Raw genomic sequence first — 18,888 nt, forward strand, 5'->3', positions numbered from 1 at the left:
GAAGAATCAATGTTGTGAAAATGACTATTCTGCCCAAAGTAATTTATAGATTCAGTGCTGTCCCCATTATCCTAATTATCCCTTAATCCTATCAAGCTGTGATTAACTTTCTTCATAGAATTTGAAAAAAAAAAACTACTTTAAATTTACATGGAACCAAAAAAGAGCCTGTATTGCTAGGACAATCCTAAGCAACAAGAAAATCGTGCTACTTGCTTTCAAACTGTACTAAAAGGCTACAGTAACCAACACAGCATGGTACTGGTACCAAAACAGATATATAGACCAATGGAACAGAACAAAGGCTTCAGAAATAACACCACACATCCACAACCATCCGATCTTTGACAAACCTGACAAAAACAAGCAATGAGGAGAGGATTTCCTATTTAATAAATGGTATTGGGAAAACTGGCTAGTCATATGCAGAAAATAGAAACTGTACCCCTTCCTTACACCTTACACAAAAATTAACTCAAGATGGATTAAAGACTTAAACGTAAGACCTAAAACCATAAAAACCCTAGAAGAAAACCTAGGAAATACCATTCAGGACATAGGCATGGGCAAAGACTTACTTCATGACTAAAAACAACAAAAGCAATGACAACAAAAGCCAAAATAGACAAATGGGATCTAATTAAACTAAAGAGCTTCTGCAAAACAAAATAAACTATCATCAAGTGAACAGGCCACCTAGCACTGAGACAATTTTTGCAATCTGTTCATCTGACAAAGAGCTAATGTCCAGAATATACAAGGAACTTAAATTTACAAGAAAAAAATAACATCAAAAAGTGGGTGAGGTATCTGAACAGATGCTTCTCAAAATAAGACATTTATGTAGCCAACAAACATGAAGAAAGCTCATTATCATTGGTCATTAGAGAAATGCAAAGCAAAACCACAATGATATGCCATCCCATGCCAGTTAGAAAGGCAGTCATTAAAAAGTCAGGAAACAGATGCTGGAGGAGATGTAGAGAAACAGGAATGATTTTACACCATTGGTGGGAGTGTAAATTAGATTAACCATTGTGGAAGACAGTGTGGTGATTCCTCAAGGATTTAGAAATAGAAATACCACTTGACCTAGCAATCCCATTACTGGGTATATACCCAAAGGATTATAAATCATTCTACTCTAAAGACACTTGTATGTTTATTGCAGCACTCTTCACAATAGCAAAGACTTGCAACCAACCCAAATGCCCATCAATGATAGACTGCATAAAGAGAATGTGGCACATATACACCATGGAATACTATGCAGCCATAAAAAAGGATGAGTTCATGTCCTTTGCAGTGACATGGATGATGCTGGAAACCATCATTCTCAGCAAACTGACACAAGAACGGAAAACCAAACACTACATGTTCTTACTCATAAGTGGGAGTTAAACAATGCAAACATATGGACACAGGGAGGGGGACATCACAGTTGGGGACCTTTCTGGGGTTGCGGGGAGAGCCTGGGGAGGGATAGCATTAGGAGAAATACCTAATGTAGATGTTGGGTTGATGGGTATAGCAAGCCACCATGGCACGTGTTTACCTATGTAATAAACCTGCATGTATCCCAGAACTTAAAGTATAATAAGAAAAAATATTCAAGGAAAAAAAAAGTGTCTGTTCATGCCCTTTGCCCACTTTTTAATGGGCTCTTTTTGTCTTCTAAATTTGTATAAGGTCCTTATAGATGTTGGATATTAGATCTTTGTCAGATGCACAGTTTGCAAATATTTTCTCCCATTATGTAGCTTGTCTGTATACTCTATTAATAGTTTCTTTTGCTGTGCGGAAGCTCTTTAATTAGATTCCATTTGTCAATTTCTGCTTTTGTTGGAGTTGCTTTTGGCATCTTTGTCATGAACACTTTTCCTGTTCCTGTGTCAAAAGTGGTATTGCCTAGGTTGTCTTCCAGAGTTTTTATAGTTCTGAGTTTTACATGTAAGTCTTTAGTTCATCTTAAGTTAATTTTTGGTATATAGTAAGAAAGGGGTCCAGTTTCAATCTTCTGCATGTGGCTAACTAGTTATCCCAGCACCATTTATTGAATAGGGATTTCTTTCCACATTGCTTGTTTCTGTCAGCTTTGTAAAAAATCGAATGGTTTTAGGTGTGAGGCTTTGCTTCTGGGCTCTTTATTCTGTTCCATCAGTCTGTGTATCTGTTTTTGTACCAATAACATGCTGTTTTGGTCACCGTATTCCTCTAGTGTAATTTGAAGTCAGGTAGCATAATGCCTCCAGTTTTGTTCTTTTTGGTTAGGATTGCTCTGGTTATTCAAACACTTTTGGTTCCATATGAATTTTCAAATAGTTTTTTTCTAGTACTTTGAAGAATGTCATTTGTAGTTTGATATGAATAGCATTGAATGTTTGAATTACTTTGCACAGTACAGCCATTTTAATGATACTGATTCTTTCTATCCATGAGCATGGAATGCTTTTCCATTTGTTTGTGTTATCTCTGATTTCTTTGAGCAGTGTTTTGTAGTTCTCATTTTAGAGGTCTTTCACTTCCTTGGTTAGCTGTGTTCATAGTTATTTTATTCTTTTTGTGGCAGTTGTGAATGGGATTATGTTTCTAATTTGCTCTTGGCTTGACTGTTTTTGGTGTAATAGGAATGCTAGTGATTTTTGTAATAGGAATGCTAGTGATTTTTGTATCCCAAGACTTCACTGAAGTTATCAGCTTAAAGAACTTTCGGATGGAGATGATAGGATTTTTAGATATAGAATCATATCTACAAGCAGGGATTGTTTGCCTTCCTCTTTTTATTTGGATGTACTTTCTTCTCTTTCCTTGAAAGAGAGAAATAAAGAACAATTGTGTTTCATTTTGCTAATATTTGCATACTATAAGTAGATTCCCCAGTATAATTAACTGGATAGGCAGAAGGGGACTTTAAAATAATTTTGTTTTACTTAAGTTTTTTTTTTTTTCCACTGGCAGTAGGATATGGTTAAGAGCTTATCTGAGGACTGTTGCTTTTATTCTTTAAATTGGCATTGTTAAATCACTGAATATATGGCTAGCTAGTCACGTTTTGCTTTCTCTTTAAGCTTTTAATGACAGAATAGTAACTTCTGTTGTTGATATCAATTTAAATATATATCTTATTGAAAACATTAGTTTCATTAAATTCTTTTTTAAGTTTTCATCTCTCTTTTTAACTTATGCTCTTTTTTTTTTGACTTACGCTTTTATCTCTTTTTTAACTTATGTGGTCTTCATCTGCCAGCCAGGTCAGAGTACAGTGATGTGATTATAGCCCATTGAAGCCTTGAATTCCTGAGCTCAAACCATCCTTCCACCTCAGCCTTCCCAGTAGCTGGGACACTGTGCTTGCCTCCTTGTCTGCAGGCACCTGGCTCCTTGGCTGTATTTTTCATTGTTTGTTTACCCACTAGAAAAATAACACACACATGCCCCAAATCTTAATATGATTTTAACTTGCAGTTTTAGTACCTGTGGAGTGGAGAATATGAGCTTTGGAGTCAAACAGTCATGAATTCTGATCATGCCTTGACAGACTTCTAGTTTGTGAAATCTTGTACTTTACAGTTAAACCCAGAATCTTAGCTTCTTCATTTATGAAACGGTTGTTAGTTACAGTGAGGATGAAATAAGTTGACACAAAAAAATATTGCATAGTACCTGTTTGGTGACAGTTCTTTCCCCTTTTTTCATTTCACTTAACAGAAATTTGAGCTGTTCTTTTCGGTCATTGATATGCTTTGGCTCTGTATCCCCACCCAAATCTCATCTTGAACCGTAATCACCCTAAGTCAAGGGGAGGTAGCTGGTGAGAAGTAGCTGGATTATGGAGGTGGTGCCTCTTCCATGCTGTTCTTGTGATAATGAGTTCTCACAAGATCTCCAAATCCCCTTCTGGCACTTTCTCCTGATGCCTTGTGAAAAAGGTGCCTGCTCCCTCTTTGCCTTCTGCTTTGATTATAAGTTTCCTGAGGCTTCCCCAGCCATGTGGCACTGTGAGTCAATTAAACCTGCTTTCTTTTTTTGTGTTTTTAAAGACAGAGTTTCACTGTTGTTGCCCAGGCTGAGGTGCAGTGGTGCAATCTCAGCTTACTGCAATCTCTGCCTCCTGGGTTCAAGCAATTCTCGCTCAGCCTCCTGAGTAGCTGGGATTACAGGCACGTGCCTCCATGCCTGGTTAATTTTTGTATTTTTAGTCAAGATGGGATTTCGCCGTGTTGACCAGGCTGGTCTCAAACTCCTGACCTCAGGGTGATCCACCCACCTTGGCCTCCCAAAATGCTGGACATACAGGCGTGAGCCATCACGCCTGGTCTAAACTGCTTTCTTTATAAATTACTCAGTCTCAGGTAGTATCTTTATAGCAGTGTGAGAATGGATTGGATACAGTCATGTAAAAAAATATATTTAAATGAAAACTATTCGTAAATGAAAACTATTCATTGTCTATATTCAGCACAAGTTTCAGGATTATCTGATTTTAGCCATGTTCACTGTCTTTGAGCTATTTTATATTTACAGCTCTTCATATGTTGTAGGAACTGATAGATGTCAAATTCTGATTGACTCTTGCACCTTTGAAAAAAGGAGTTGCACTTCCATTTGAAATTTATTTCAACATTTATCTACTCTCCATAAATTTGTCCTATTTTAAATGATTTTTTCCTTTGAAGTGGTTATAATGTTTGCCTAGTTCCCTTATTGTATCAGTAGGATAAAATCTTTAATATATAACTATTTTATCTCTGTGAGAGTCAAGATTTTACCTTTTTTTTTTTTTGAAAATCATGTTTTTATGTTAACATATTAAAATATTTTCAAGAAATATCTAAATGAAATTTTAAAAATGAATTGATTTATTGAACACCTGTGATGTATAGCACACTAATGTTTTAATCATTTGCTATTTGGAGTGTTCCAACGGTGATACCAAACTAGAAACAATGTTGTCTTTCCATGATACCTAACAATTAAGTACTTTAGATAGTAATTTATTTATTTTTTTATTATTTCAATACCGATGTGATATTCTCAGGATAAAGTTTTCAAATTTCAAACTTGAAGGATTGCTCTGTATCTTCTGTTAGTGTGTATATACTGTCTTGAATATAATGTTGTTCTACAATTATATTTTGAATGAGTGATTAGATAAATGAGTCTGATAAAGAACACAGGCACTTTTTTCTTAAGTATGTCATTATGTTCTAATGAGTTTAAAGAGATTTCTTAAGGATCTAGTTTCCAGAGACTCAGGAGACTTAATTTAAAATGATGTGTTTCAAACATATCACTTTAAATTAAGGTGTGATATACTTTTTTTCTTTCACTTCAGAAATTGCTTAGAATTTTGTTCACTTAGTGTGAGCAAGAATTAAAGAAAAAAACTTAAATTTTTAGATAGTAAATTTGGATAAAAGGTTTGATTTTGAAATGTTTCTTCTACGTTCTTCAAACTTTTTAGATTCCTTATATCTTTTTTATTTTATTTTACTTTGTTAATTTATTGCTGCTTTTATTTATTTTTGGATGCTGTGGTATTTTCTTCTTGCCGTGATATTGAAGCAGTGGGGAATGAAATAGCTTATTATGTTTTAATTTTCCCATTCAAAAATTTATATTTATGTTTATATTATATAATTTTGTGTTGACTATGCAAATAAAGAATTACAAGGTCCTTTCCTCTGCATCTCTATTAGAAATGAAAACAATTTCTTTTGTTATTTGGATAATTCCAAAATTTGACCATTACAATTTGTGGTATACAGTGTCACTCAGACATTCTTCAGGAACACACTGTTATTCCTCAAAGAAGCAAGTAGGGGTAGAGTCTTTATTTATAGTATGCCAGTAACTATAGAGAATAACTAAAATGGTAGAAATTTTAATGTTATAATCATTCTATTAAGGAATTTGTTTCTTGTGTTCCTCCATCTTGGCCTTTTAAAAGCTATTATATGTTTTTTCCTTCAATTTCCCACCTAGATATCTTAGATATATCCTAAAATCCATTATATTACATCTATATATCTACACATATAATATATAAACCTATACATTATATATGGAGGGTCATTTCCTGTAATGAACCTTCCTTGGATAGAAACAGTGATTTTCTAAACACTGACTTTTACCATTGTCGATAAGTTTTAAAAGAAATCTGTACACTTAGTTTCAATTTTTTTGTCCATAAGCACTTGCAAATTCTTTGTTTTATGTAACAGTGATTTCCCTACATGAGTGATTTTCAAAGATGTCCACAATGAGCATTGAGCAGGAAGATATGGGTTCAACAACATAGACCTGAAAGTATATTTGGGGATCAGAGGTGTAGACAGTTTGTAAAAGCAGATAGTGACCAGCCTCTAAAAGTACCTAAAAGCTGAAAGAATGGGATAAAAAACAAGGACCTGCATTGGATAATAGGGTGTTTGAATGAAAATTAAAGGCCAAAACTAAGTTACAAGTTATAAAAATCATTATTTTATTGGCATATTCTTGAATTATTTTAATCATTAACAGAGATAAACATTTTTTTTTTTTTTGGTGTATGTAAAAGTGCATGGCTATTTATACCTATTTCTTACTTAGAATTTACGAGAGTTACTATGTTTATGTAAAATGAAACAGAAATGACCACAAACAGAATTACTGGGAAAAAAATTGCATATTGTTTAGAAACTTCGTGCTTTGCTGTGTTGTGTTTTGACATAGTTAGCTTTTTGTGCTTTAGAAGAGGCCTGTCAATGAAAAATGGTATGTCCAAATGACTTGCTAGTTACCCTTACAAACTTAAAATGAAGAACTGCCTTTCGTTGCACTTTTGATTTGCTTTGTAGCTGTGATGGAGTATTGTGCGGACTTCGTATTCTCTAAATCTTAGAAAACCGAGAATTTCACATTTAAAATGAAGCAAATTGCATCTGTACTCTTGTGTAAGCCTTAAAAGCAAACAAATACCATACCCAAAGAAACAACATTTTATAGATTTCTACTTCTTAAAAAAATGTTTGGCTGTTTTTTCATGGAAATAGGTGTTGTTGGGTACACCTGATCTCCCGAATTTAAAGATTTTGGGCATGACGACTGACACTAGACAGTTTTTAGTAGACCAAAGAATACTGTAAGCACTTTTGAAACTTTAAAAATTGTACCTTGACTAAGTGAGAAGATATTTATATTTTACATACTAGAATTCATAATTTTAAAATTATGTTTACAATTTCTCATTAAGCACACACATCTAAAACATGTATACCATCATTACTATAAAAGAATATTTTGTGTCTATGTGTGTGAACAATATTCACCAGTACAGATTTTTTCCTAGGGGTTGGGGAGTCACCTTAAATTAGAGAAACTATGTGAATTATAGCATAGCAAAAAATGTAGAGGTTTAACTGAAAAAAATCCAGTTCTCATTTAGAGAAAAGTTATATGCTATCCTTTCTTTCACAGATGCTATTCATTTGTTTTCCCATTTTATTTTGAAAATTGGATGTGGTTAATGAAACACTTAGTAAACGTGGTATCAAATTCAACTTTCTGAAAATTCCACTGATGCCACATAAGTTGAAAGTGCATATGAATTGTAGACACTTTATGTTCAGCTTCACATGTGTCATGTTGGTCTGATTAGCAGGATGCCAGAAAGGGTTATACTTCCAAATTTCATGTTTATTGGTCCGTTGCTGATTGTTAATTTTTTTTTTTTTTTCTTCCAAAAGCTAGTTGGCTTCTGTTAGTCTTTACTTTGAAGTTGGATCTTTTCCTATCCTATTAACCCAGAGCATGCTTTGATTGGGGGGTTGACAGAACTCCAGGGGTTGATTATTCCAATTAGGAAGGATATTGAAACAAAAGTCTTATATTTGTAAGAGGTATAGTTATTTTTATTTTTTCATTGTTATATTTAAAAATAACAAGCATGAATCTATTTAACTTAAGAACTAGAGTGTTTGTTACCAATTTTATAATTTTTCTTTTATCCTATTTCTTTGCCTTTGTCCCTGGAGAAACCACTGTCCTCAGTTTTATGTTAGCATTTCCTTGATTTTGTTAAAAAAAAAAAAGTGTGTGTATGTGCATGTTTATTATATAAGAGTTTTGCTTGTTTATGTGCTTTATAAAAATGGGTTCACACTGTTCAGTCTTCAGGGTTTGTATTTTTAACCTAAATTTTTGTCTCTAAGATTCAGCCATGTTGTTTCATACATCTGTTGTTTCTTCATTTTCACTGCTTAATAATATTCCAGTTTATGATTATGCCACAACTCAGGTACCCATTTAATGTGAATAGGTATTTAGACTGTTGCCACTTATTTGCTGTTATGAACAGTAACTGCTGGAAACATTCCAATATATAGTTTTAGTGGTAGCAAATCTGTTTAGCGGTTTTGCCTAGGGAAGGATTTTGTTGAGATCAAGTTATTTTTCCTCTGATGAGTAATTCTTTAGATGTGTTGTTTCATTTTTATTATGTAATTTCTCTTTTGTTGTTTCCTCTTTACTTTTATTGTGACTTACAGAGAAACTTCAAGAAATGGACAAATAATTCCCATATATTCTTCATTTTCTTCAAAGGTTAACATTTTACCACATGTGCTTTATCATTTTCTTCTTTTTCCTTCTCATTGTTTTTTTATTCTCCTTAGTATTTATTTAGCACTGTTCTTGTTCTTACACTGAGGGCATTCAGTCAAAGTACTATGTCCTGTAGTAGTAACTTGGGTTAGTTCTTACCCTTCGTACTCTCATACTGTGTTATGTGATCAGGTTATTCATTTGCAAGTTCTTTGTATCCTGTTTTAGGATTTTTCGTTCCCCTGCGTGTTGATTTCATTTTTCTTTTATTGAACATGAGAAACATTAATATGGTGACAAAAGTTGAACTGTATTAAAACCTATATTTGGAGAAGAGAGATTTCTTGCCATTCATTTCTTTTCTTTCTACCTCAATCCTGTCTGTCTTCCACTATCAGTCCTGTTTGTTTTTGGCTTTATCCTTTATATGATTCCTTCACAGCAAATAAGTAGATGTATGTATCTTTATCTTTTCATGTATTTAAGGGCCTTTTGTATATTTTCATTTTGGTAAATTGTTCATATCTTTTGCTCATTATTCTGTAGAATATTTTTTTTCCTTCAACCCTTCTCTGCCCACCGCCCCCCACAACCAGGTTTGAAATGTTCTTTATTTATTAGGAATATTGGCCCTTATCTGTGATACATATTATACATATTAGTTTTTTTTTCCTAGTTTATTAGTTTTTATATTTTTTAGGGTAATTCTTGACAGAAAAAAATGTTTATTTTTTTTCTTCACTTTTTAAGAATGTTTTATTACAAAGCTTCCTTTAAAAAATGCTCAGCACGTTAATTCAAACTGGAATGACAAATATTAGATGACAGTTTTGGGAAAAGGCTGTGCCTTGCTATTTAAAAAAAAATGGGTACATCGATGCTCATTTTAACAACTGGCATAAAATCCCACTAACTGGCTAATAAAAACAGATACAAATCCAGAACATTTAAAGTAATCAAGTGCTGGGCTTTTTACAAGAGGGTGAGAAGGAAAGAAATGAAAATTCACTGCAAACCAGTCTGTTGAATGCATCTGTTAAGGTTTACTGTTGTTTTGTATATTCTATATTGAAATTAGTCTTTCCTTGTGTTGTATGTATAATCTAGCCACACTTAGAAAGCCCTTTCTTATGTCTAAGGTAAAGAACTCACTCATGTTTTCTCCTAGAGTATATGATCTCATTTTTAAACTGTTTAGATCCCTGATCCTATTTGGAGTTTTTTTTGTGTGTGTGTGATGTGAGATATGAATTTAATTTTATTTAATACATATTTTCCAAACAACTAGTCAATTTTTCTAGCACTATTTATTAACAAGCCCATCTTTGACTCAGTGATTTGAAATGCTGCTTTTATCACATGCTTGGATCTATTTTTAGACTTTCTGATGTGTTCTGGTCTGTTAATTGCTACCCCAAATAATATACCTCTATAAAATATTTTTTATACAGGTTCTGTAACTTAATTTAATACAGCATATTTTAATAAGATAGTCGTATGTTTTAATTTAGTTTAATTTAGTATATTTTAATAATAGGGAATGGTATTCCCCATACAGTTTTTCTTTTAGTTTTGTTCTGTTCTTTGAAATTCACTTTTTTCATGAGACATTTAATGCCCATTTATCTAGCTTCATTATAAAAAACTTAATGGGATTGTGTTAAGCCTATATAAAAGTTAACTAAGAACGGACTGGAATCTTTATGATTTCTAGATGTTCTGTCCTATTACAAGAGATATAATTTACCTTTGTTTAGGTCTATTTTTTGTGTCTTTCAGGAGTGTTTTAAAGTTTTCCTTATTTCATGCTAAATTTATTCTTATGTACTGTATTGTGTCTATTGCAGTGAAAAAGTTTTGTCTCTACCATTATATTCTCTAAATGGTTATTGTTTTACATATGAATTATATTGATTTCTGCTTGGTAAGTTTATATCCTGCTTTTTTCTGAATGCTTTTATTATTTGAGTTAATTTTAAATGTATTCTCATGATAGGAACATGAAATTGTTGTTTTATGCTATTTTATTTCTTTTGTTTAATTGCATTGGTTTAAAGTTATAGGGATAGTAGGCATCCTTATCTTATTCCTGATCTTTACAGAAACACCTTTAATCTTTTCCTCTTAAGATGCTGCCCTTAGGGCTGAGGTTTACATATTTTATTATGTTAAGAAAGTATCCATCAGTTTCTGTTTTCCTGATTGTTTTTAACTGAAATGGGTGTTCAGTTTTATCACAGGCATTTCCAGAGTCTTGGAGATAATGTTTCTCTTTAAGTCTTTTAATTTGGAATATTAATGAATTCTGTGATAGATAACCAGTCTTGGATTCCTGGAGTAAGTTCTGTTGGTTCATTGCATATCATTTTAATATGGTATTGGATTCATATTGCTAATATTTTATTTAGAACATATACTTCATTATTTATAAGTGAACTCTAATCTGAAAATCTTGAATTTTTCTGATTTTTAATGTCTCTATAAGGTGTTACTATCTATTAATGTTACGTTACATTTTAGTGATACTAATGAAGTTTTCCTTCATTTTTAGTGTTCTTCCTTTTCAATTTTAGAATATTGGGTTTAACTAGTGTTTGAATGTTTGGTAGAAATCCTCTTGATATAATCTGAGCCTAATGCTTTCTTTGTGGAGTAGTTGCCTAACTTTATTTTTTTCACAAGAAAATATATAACATCAACTTTTAGTAACTACATTTCTGTAGGAATTTTTCCATTTTTCTAAATGTTTGATTTGCTTAGAAGTCTGTAGAAGAGCCTTATTACTTTCTAATTTCTTTTGTTTTAATAGCTATTTTCTTCTTGTCATTTAATTTTGTGTACTTAAGTACTTTCCCTTTTATTGTTAGCTACTGTTTTGTTTAATTTTCATTTGAAATCCATGATTTTGATTAATTATATGTCCTCTTTTTTTCTTATTAATAAACTTCAATGAATGCAGTATTTTTATTATTTCCCTGTTTTACTCTTTTAATATTCTTTTTTGTTTTTTAGTTCTAGCTGGGAATTTAATTCATTGTTTTTTGATTGAAGTGTTCAGGGCTATAAAGTTTTCTTTCTAATTACTACTTTAAATGTATCCCATATGATTTGTCACTATTTCTTAGAAATATTGTAGTATCTTAATAGACAATGGAAAGTTAGAATTATATTGTGCTGGAAAAGCTTGTTTTGAATGTTGCCAACTGATAACTTCCGTGACAACTTCCATTTACTGAATGTTTACCATGTACCTGTCACTGAGCTGGTGGTTGGTATACATCATCTCATTTAAGCTGTATAACATCATTTTGAGCTACCTATTTCCCCATTTTCAGAAGAAAAAACTTTGGCTTAGAGAATTATTGTAATTTGCCTAAGGTTACATTATGCATAAATTGTTAATGTTTCAATTTGAGTCAATTTCTGACTCCAGTGCCTATGGCTGTTACCTAGACAATCATATTGTGAGGTCACAGAGGTATTGAACAAACATGACTTAGTCAGGGAATGTTTAGTAGTATGGTGTGACTGGAGTGAAGTTAGCACTTAGTTGTATCATTTCTGGCTTGAACAAATGGTTTTTTGAGGTATCATTAACTGAGATGAAAAACATGAAGCAAAACAGGTTTATCTAAGATGAAGGATAAGTCTGGTGTACCTGTTGGGCAGCTTACTGGAACTATCTGGTAGTAAGGTGAGTATATAGATCTAGAGTTCTGCAGAGTAATTTATACTGGAGATGTAGATTTGGATATCATTAGCTTAGAGGTGGTAGTTTAAATAATGGCTTTTGAAAGTGGTAATCTAGAATATTGTGTACAGTGAGAAGATCAAAAGATATAGGAAATAATGAAACTTGAAGTTTATTGGAGAAAAGGCTGAAAAGGAATCAAGGAAATAGTAGTTAAGGTATTAGGTAGAAATCAAGGAGATCGGCCAGGTGCAGTGGGATTACAAGCTCACGCCTGTAATCCCAGCACTTTGGAAGGCCAAGGCGGGTGGATCACGAGCTTAGGAGTTCAAAATCAGCCTGACCAACATGGGGAAAACTCTGTCTCTACTAAAAATACAAAAATTACCCACATGTGGTGGCGCATGCCTATAATCCCAGCTACTCAGGAGGCTGAGGCAGAACTGCTTGAACAGCACAGGTGGAGGTTGCAGTGAGCTGAAATCTGCACCCCAGCCTGGGCGACATAGCGAGATTCTGTCTCCCAAAAAAAAAAAAAAAAAAAAAAAAAAAAAATCTAGTAGATCATGTGTAACAGGCACCAAAGAAGGAGTTTAAAAAAAAAATGGAGAGTCATTATCATGTTCTCTGGTGAACTAAAGAAAGATGAGATCAGAAGTGTTTATTTGATTTAATAGTATCTGATAGGACAAGTGGTATCATAAATAACATCTAGTGGAGTGATGAGGATTGGGTCAAGGAAGAAGAAAATGGAGACGGGGATTACGAACTGTTTAAGAACTTTGGTTATGAAGAGAAAGGGTCATAGTGTAGTAGTAGCTAGTATGAGATTCAGGGTACTTTCATTCTCTCTCTCTGCTGTCCTTCAACCTCTCCCTCTCTTTTCTTTCTTTTCCTCTTTTCTTTCTCACTTGCTCCCACTCTTCCTGTATTCTACTCACTTTCCTTTCTTTTTCCCTAACATGATACACTTGAACATTTAATGTTACAGATGAGAATTTAACTTGTGACAGCATGACATCTAATGCCTATAAATATGAATAACATAAATTATTAAAATAGGTGTTAGATCAGCATGAATCTGTTACTTTTCTTGAATACAGGATCATAGTCACATATATACCTTTAAATATACTTGCCCTATAAATTTTAATCTTCAATAAAATACCAACACTATCCTAAATGCTTTACATGTTTTACACAGTTTGAACCTTAGCGAAATCTCTGCCCATCTTCTAGATGAGGAAACTGAGGCACAGAGAAATTCAGTGACTTGCCCATTGTTCTGTAACTGGTCTGGCAGTGTGGTTCTAGAGTCTATGCTCTTAATCATAAGGCTGTATTCCTTCTCACTCCACCATAGTAATTACTTTCATTCCTTTAAAAACTAATTAGTAATATTTTTGTCATAAATTATAATACAGAATTAGAAATGGGAATATTTTGACATTTTGAAGAACTCTTTTCAGTATTCTACTTTTATAGAATAGAAAAAACTTCTTGAACAGTTCATAATCCCTGTCTCCATTTTCTTCTTCCTTGACCCAATCCTCATCACTCCATTGGATCTGTTATTGAAGATACTACTTGTCCTATCAGACATACTATTAATCAAGTACTATTAAATCTACTTTTATAGAATAGTGAAGATTAGAAAAAAAAATTTCTGAAGTAAGGATACCAAGTTCAAACATAAATTAAAATTTCAGGTTTCTGTATTTGAGTTAAAGAATTGAAATGCCTATGGGTGAAGCTAGACTATATTAATTATATAGTGTGGCAGGTGATACCTCAAAAATACAATATTGCTGCATAATTGAAATGTGTATAAGATAAATGAACCCTTAGAATATCAATCACAACTTGATATATTTGTTAGTTTAATATCTAATGGCCTTATAAATGTCTTTCTTCAGGGAAACATTCAATTTCCATTGTGAGCTGCCTTCCAGAATTTATGGTAGAACTTCACTGACGTTGCTACTGATGCCAATGTGGAATAAAGGTCTTTATAGTTTAGAAAGTCAAAACATATAAATGGGCTGCAGCAAAAAATGACTCACTCTCCTTAAATTTTAAAACACATAATCCAAACATACTTGAATTTTTAGAAAGAACATTTAAAAATCAAATAATATGTATACAACCTGTTTATCTTGTTAATATCCGTACTTTTGTCCTATGTCCTATTTGATATTTGGCTTTCCTTTTAGGACCTTTATATTTGAGGTCTAATCACAATCTAATGATTTTTTTGAAGCTAATTGAAAAAGAAAAGAAAAATTGTTATTTTTCTATGTTGACAATAACATGAAAAATCTTTTGGTTGTTGCAAAAGAAGACCTTAATGCAGATAGTGTTGGATTAGTTGTTTCAAAGTAATTGTTCTTTTCTCTTACTCATTTTATTGTAATAAATATTAATTGATTGACTTGCCTACTGAGTCATAAAGCCACTGAATACATGAGTGCATCTGTCTTGCTCACTGCTGTCTCTTCAGTCCCTAATACCTATGACTGGCACTGGTAGGCACTCTAGTGCTTTTTAAAATTAAATGGATTTTTCTGAATGAAGTGAATGAATATATAATATATATGAGTATTTTCTCTATGTTGGAAATGTACTTCTTATGGTACTGTGTTAGTATGTAAACACTAAGACATTATAAAACTATTTTGTTTGCCTGGGTCTCACATGGAAATGTCATGTTAAATTTAAAAACAGTAGTTTTAGCTTTCAGAGATTGGGCCCTGAGGAATAGTCATAGAATACTGATTTTTCACTCTCATTGCTTTTACTTTTCTCTGTTACGTTTTTCCTTTTCTCTGTTTCGGCTCTTTCTTCCCTTCAACCTGTTTCTTCTGTTTCTCTTTAATAATCCTATCCTTTTTGTTGTTTTTCTTTAGTATCTGGAGTCCATCTTTCACCATCTTCTCCTGAGATTGTACTGGACCATGACCACTCTTCTGCCATTGGCTGCCTCTCTTCTGATGCCATTACTTTATCATCAGAGAATACGCATGCAGAGAACAGCACTGTGAGTCAAACTATTTCTAAAGCACAGGTAAAGACGAGCATTTTTTTTTGAGACTGAGCTTTGCTTTTGTTGCCCAGGCTGGAGTGCAATGGAGTGATCTTGGCTCACCACAACTTCACCTCCTGGGTTCAAGCAGTTCTCCTGCCTCAGCTTCCCAAATAGCTAGGATTACACCTCCTCACCTGGCTATACACCTCCTCACCTGGCTAATTTTGTATTTTTAGTAGAGAAGGAGTTTCTTCATGTTTCTTATGGTCAGGCTGGTCTCGAACTCCCGACCTCAGGTGATCTGCCCACCTTGGCCTCCCAAAGTTCTGGGATTACAGGTGTGAGCCTCAATGCCCAGCCAGACAAGCATCGTTTTAAAGGCAGTTTGCATACTTAAAAAAAATGCCTGCTAATTTAATTGTTGCTTTTAACATTTCTTTTTTATCCTATTTGTCTAAAGGAAGTATTTCTGCAATAGGTTTTCTAATTTTGATGCTAATACTTAGAAATCAAAAAACTAGATATGTTTGTTTTGTGGCACAATTGTACAATATTTAAGTAGCCTTAGTTACCAAAGTATGATTTGAGTATCTTATTTATTAAAATTTACTTGGCTTTGTATTCCAAATCTTGAGCTACAAAAGGGAAAATAATACAAAAAAGGATAAGTATGTGTCTTTTCAGTGAATCTTATCACATATTTTCAGGTATTCATGCAGCTGTTTCAATTTTAGAGTAAAAACCAAAAAGATAGCAGTTACAAGGTTTATTCATTCAAATAACTTTTAAACCAGGCATTTGTGCTAGCTGCTGGAAGTAGTGCCAATTTCTAAAGTGCTGTACACAATTTTGAGTCACCTGTTAATTTTGTGAGAAAGTAATTATCAATAGAGGTGATTGATAAATTGCAAATTTATGATTTACAGTTCAAAATATAAACAAATTCTATGTCGGTGTAATTTAACAACTGTTAACCAGATAGGTCTATCCTTACTCATACATTTTTAAACATAGGAAAAAGTTTTAAGCTTTTTAGTGCATTGCTAGCAAAATAATCAATACTTTAGATTTAAAATTAAGAGGAAATTTTGTTTCTTACAGCAAAGATGGAATTGTTAACAGTTTGAGGTCTTCTTTTGATTTACTTAAAGGGTGAAATAATTTCAGAACCTTTTAAACAACTTAATTTCCAAATGTGGTTTCTAGTGCCCTTTGGATGTTTTCATTATTGGTATAGTGTAAACTTTCTTCTCTTGTATTTCTTTTTCTTCTTCTTCTTTTTTTTTCTAAATGTGGTTTAGATTCAGCAATCAACAAACGCTCATCTGGATATCTCACTTTTTCCATTGGGTTTAACCAATGAAAAAAGTAATGGAACAATTGCACTTGTGGATGATTGTGAGGATCCTGGAGCCAATGTATCTAACATACAGCTTCAGCAAAAAATTTCAAGTCTGGAGATTAAACTCAAAGTATCTGAAGAAGAAAAACAGAGAATTAAAAAGGTATATTTGTGTTTGCCTGAGAAATGTTTGAATTGCAAATATTAGAAATTTGATATAATCTCAAACCCTGCCTAAAAACTCATCAGAGGAAGAAGATACCTTTCTCCCATGGCCCTCCTTTAAAACAGTCATGAGCTTATCACTTGGAAAAGCCTTTGATAAGAAATAGATTTTACATATGTACTTTTAAAGATATGAATATCTTTTACTAGGTTTTTTCCTCTGTGGCTTCTTTTTTGGTTTATTTTTATTTACTTTGAAAGTAGATAGGCCGGGCGTGGTGGTTCACGCCTGTAATCCCAGCACTTTGGGAGGCCGAGGCGGGTGCATCACGAGGTCAAGAGATCAAGACCATTCTGGTCAACATGGTGAAACCCCGTCTCTACTAAAAATACAAAAAATTAGCTGGGCATGGTGGCTCGTGTCTGTAATCCCAGCTACTCGGGAGGCTGAGGCAGGAGAATTGCCTGAATCCAGGAGGCGGAGGTTGCGGTTAGCAGAGATGGTGCCATTGCACTCCAGCCTGGGTAACAAGAGCGAAACTCTGCCTCAAAAAAAAAAAAAACAAAAACAAAAAAGTAGATAATGTTGTACTTCTTATGAATAGGTGAAATTTTGCAACATTAACTTCTCCCTATAGGAAGTCAGGCATCATGGGATATTTGACAAGAGTACTTAGGTATACCGCCATTTTAGTAAATTCTTTACTTATGCTTTCTTCCCTATGAATGTATCTGTCAAAAGAGCTTAGCAAATTTATAGAAAGTGTATATAGAGATCAATTATGTTGATGAAATTAGTTGAGATGCTCATATTCATGTATTGGAATGAGTAATTGTTATGTCCATGTTTGATATTGGCCTAGAAATTAGAATTAAGCATAACAGTTATAATATTGTTAGATTTTAAACCATACTTTCCGTGGATTCGTTCTCAGATAAATGTTTTCTGATATGTTCATTGAAAAAATTAAATTTTATGCCATTAAATATTACAAAGCTTGTATTTGGATTTTTCTTTTAGGATGTGGAATCATTGATGGAAAAGCATAATGTTTTAGAAAAAGGCTTTCTAAAAGAAAAAGAGCAAGAAGCCATTTCTTTTCAAGATAGTTACAAAGAACTTCAGGTAAGCTGATTGAACTTAAAATTTAAAATGTAAGCCCTTTTGATGAAGCACGTTACTATAATTTCAAAAAGCACATAATGAGTATCTTATGAAGAATTAGATACTTGCTTAAATATGTAAAACTGACCAACATGGTTTGAAATAATGAAGATGGCCATTTTGAAAAGTGAGTCTGTGAGCCGCCCTGAGGATTAGTAGTTTGAGGCTCAAAGAATTTGCTGATAAATACTGTTTCTGATGGATACATTTTGGGAACTGGTTATTCTAATTTTTGTTATAATAATTACACTTGAATTACGTTTAGAATCCTGTAATCCAGAATTGAGATATTTAACTTTTTAAATAAATTGTCTCTTTGCTTCTTCCTAAATTTCCTTATGTATTTCTTCTATAGTCTTCCCTAACTCAGTAAATGGCAACTCCATGTTTCTAATTGCTAATACCAAAACCTACTCATTCCTTTTTGTACTTACTCAATATCTGTTTCTTTAGCAGGATTTGTTGGCTATACCTTCAGAATATCCATATTTCAACAATTTATCATCATGGTCACCGCTATCAACCTATTGTATATTATCATTACTTCTCTCTTGGAATACTAAAGTGTCTTCTAACTAATCTTTTTGTCATTGCCCATGTGCAGACCATTCCCCCATTGCAGCCACGGTGATCTGATTGAAACTTAAAGCTGGTCGTTGTCATTCTTCTGTTTCAAAACCTTCCGTGGCTTCTCATCTGACCTACACTAAAAGTCAGGTCCTTAAACTGTGTTCTATTAAGTCCCTTTTTCCTCTCCTTTCCTTGCCTCTTTTTCCTCAATCATTTTTCTTTTTTCTAATGTCTGAAGTACTCAGATTCCCTCAGATACTGCATGGTTTTCTTTATAGCCTTCACGTCTCTCAAGTATTACCTTGTAAGAGAAGCCTTTCCAAACAATGCTGACATCCTCTCCATCC

General features: G+C 33.2%; 1 protein-coding gene across 22 annotated transcripts in view; it reads left to right on the forward strand.

The window, feature by feature from the left end:
* Window positions 1–18,888, forward strand: part of CCDC91 (coiled-coil domain containing 91) — a 476,760-nt gene that overhangs the window by 74,615 nt on the left and 383,257 nt on the right. For 17 of the 22 annotated variants that reach the window (XM_074402990.1, XM_074402983.1, XM_074402984.1 and 14 more), the window contains 3 exons: window positions 15,181–15,338; window positions 16,601–16,804; window positions 17,828–17,932. In XM_074402990.1, the coding sequence (XP_074259091.1) occupies window positions 15,181–15,338; window positions 16,601–16,804; window positions 17,828–17,932 (467 nt within the window). Of the gene's footprint in view, window positions 1–11,562; window positions 14,280–15,180; window positions 15,339–16,600; window positions 16,805–17,827; window positions 17,933–18,888 lie in introns of those variants that run through there. The other 5 variants (XM_074402997.1, XM_074402998.1, XM_074402999.1 and 2 more) reach the window with 3 other exon arrangements.

The sequence above is a fragment of the Saimiri boliviensis genome, chromosome 7 (assembly GCF_048565385.1).
Source record: "Saimiri boliviensis isolate mSaiBol1 chromosome 7, mSaiBol1.pri, whole genome shotgun sequence".
Lineage (NCBI taxonomy): Eukaryota > Metazoa > Chordata > Mammalia > Primates > Cebidae > Saimiri > Saimiri boliviensis.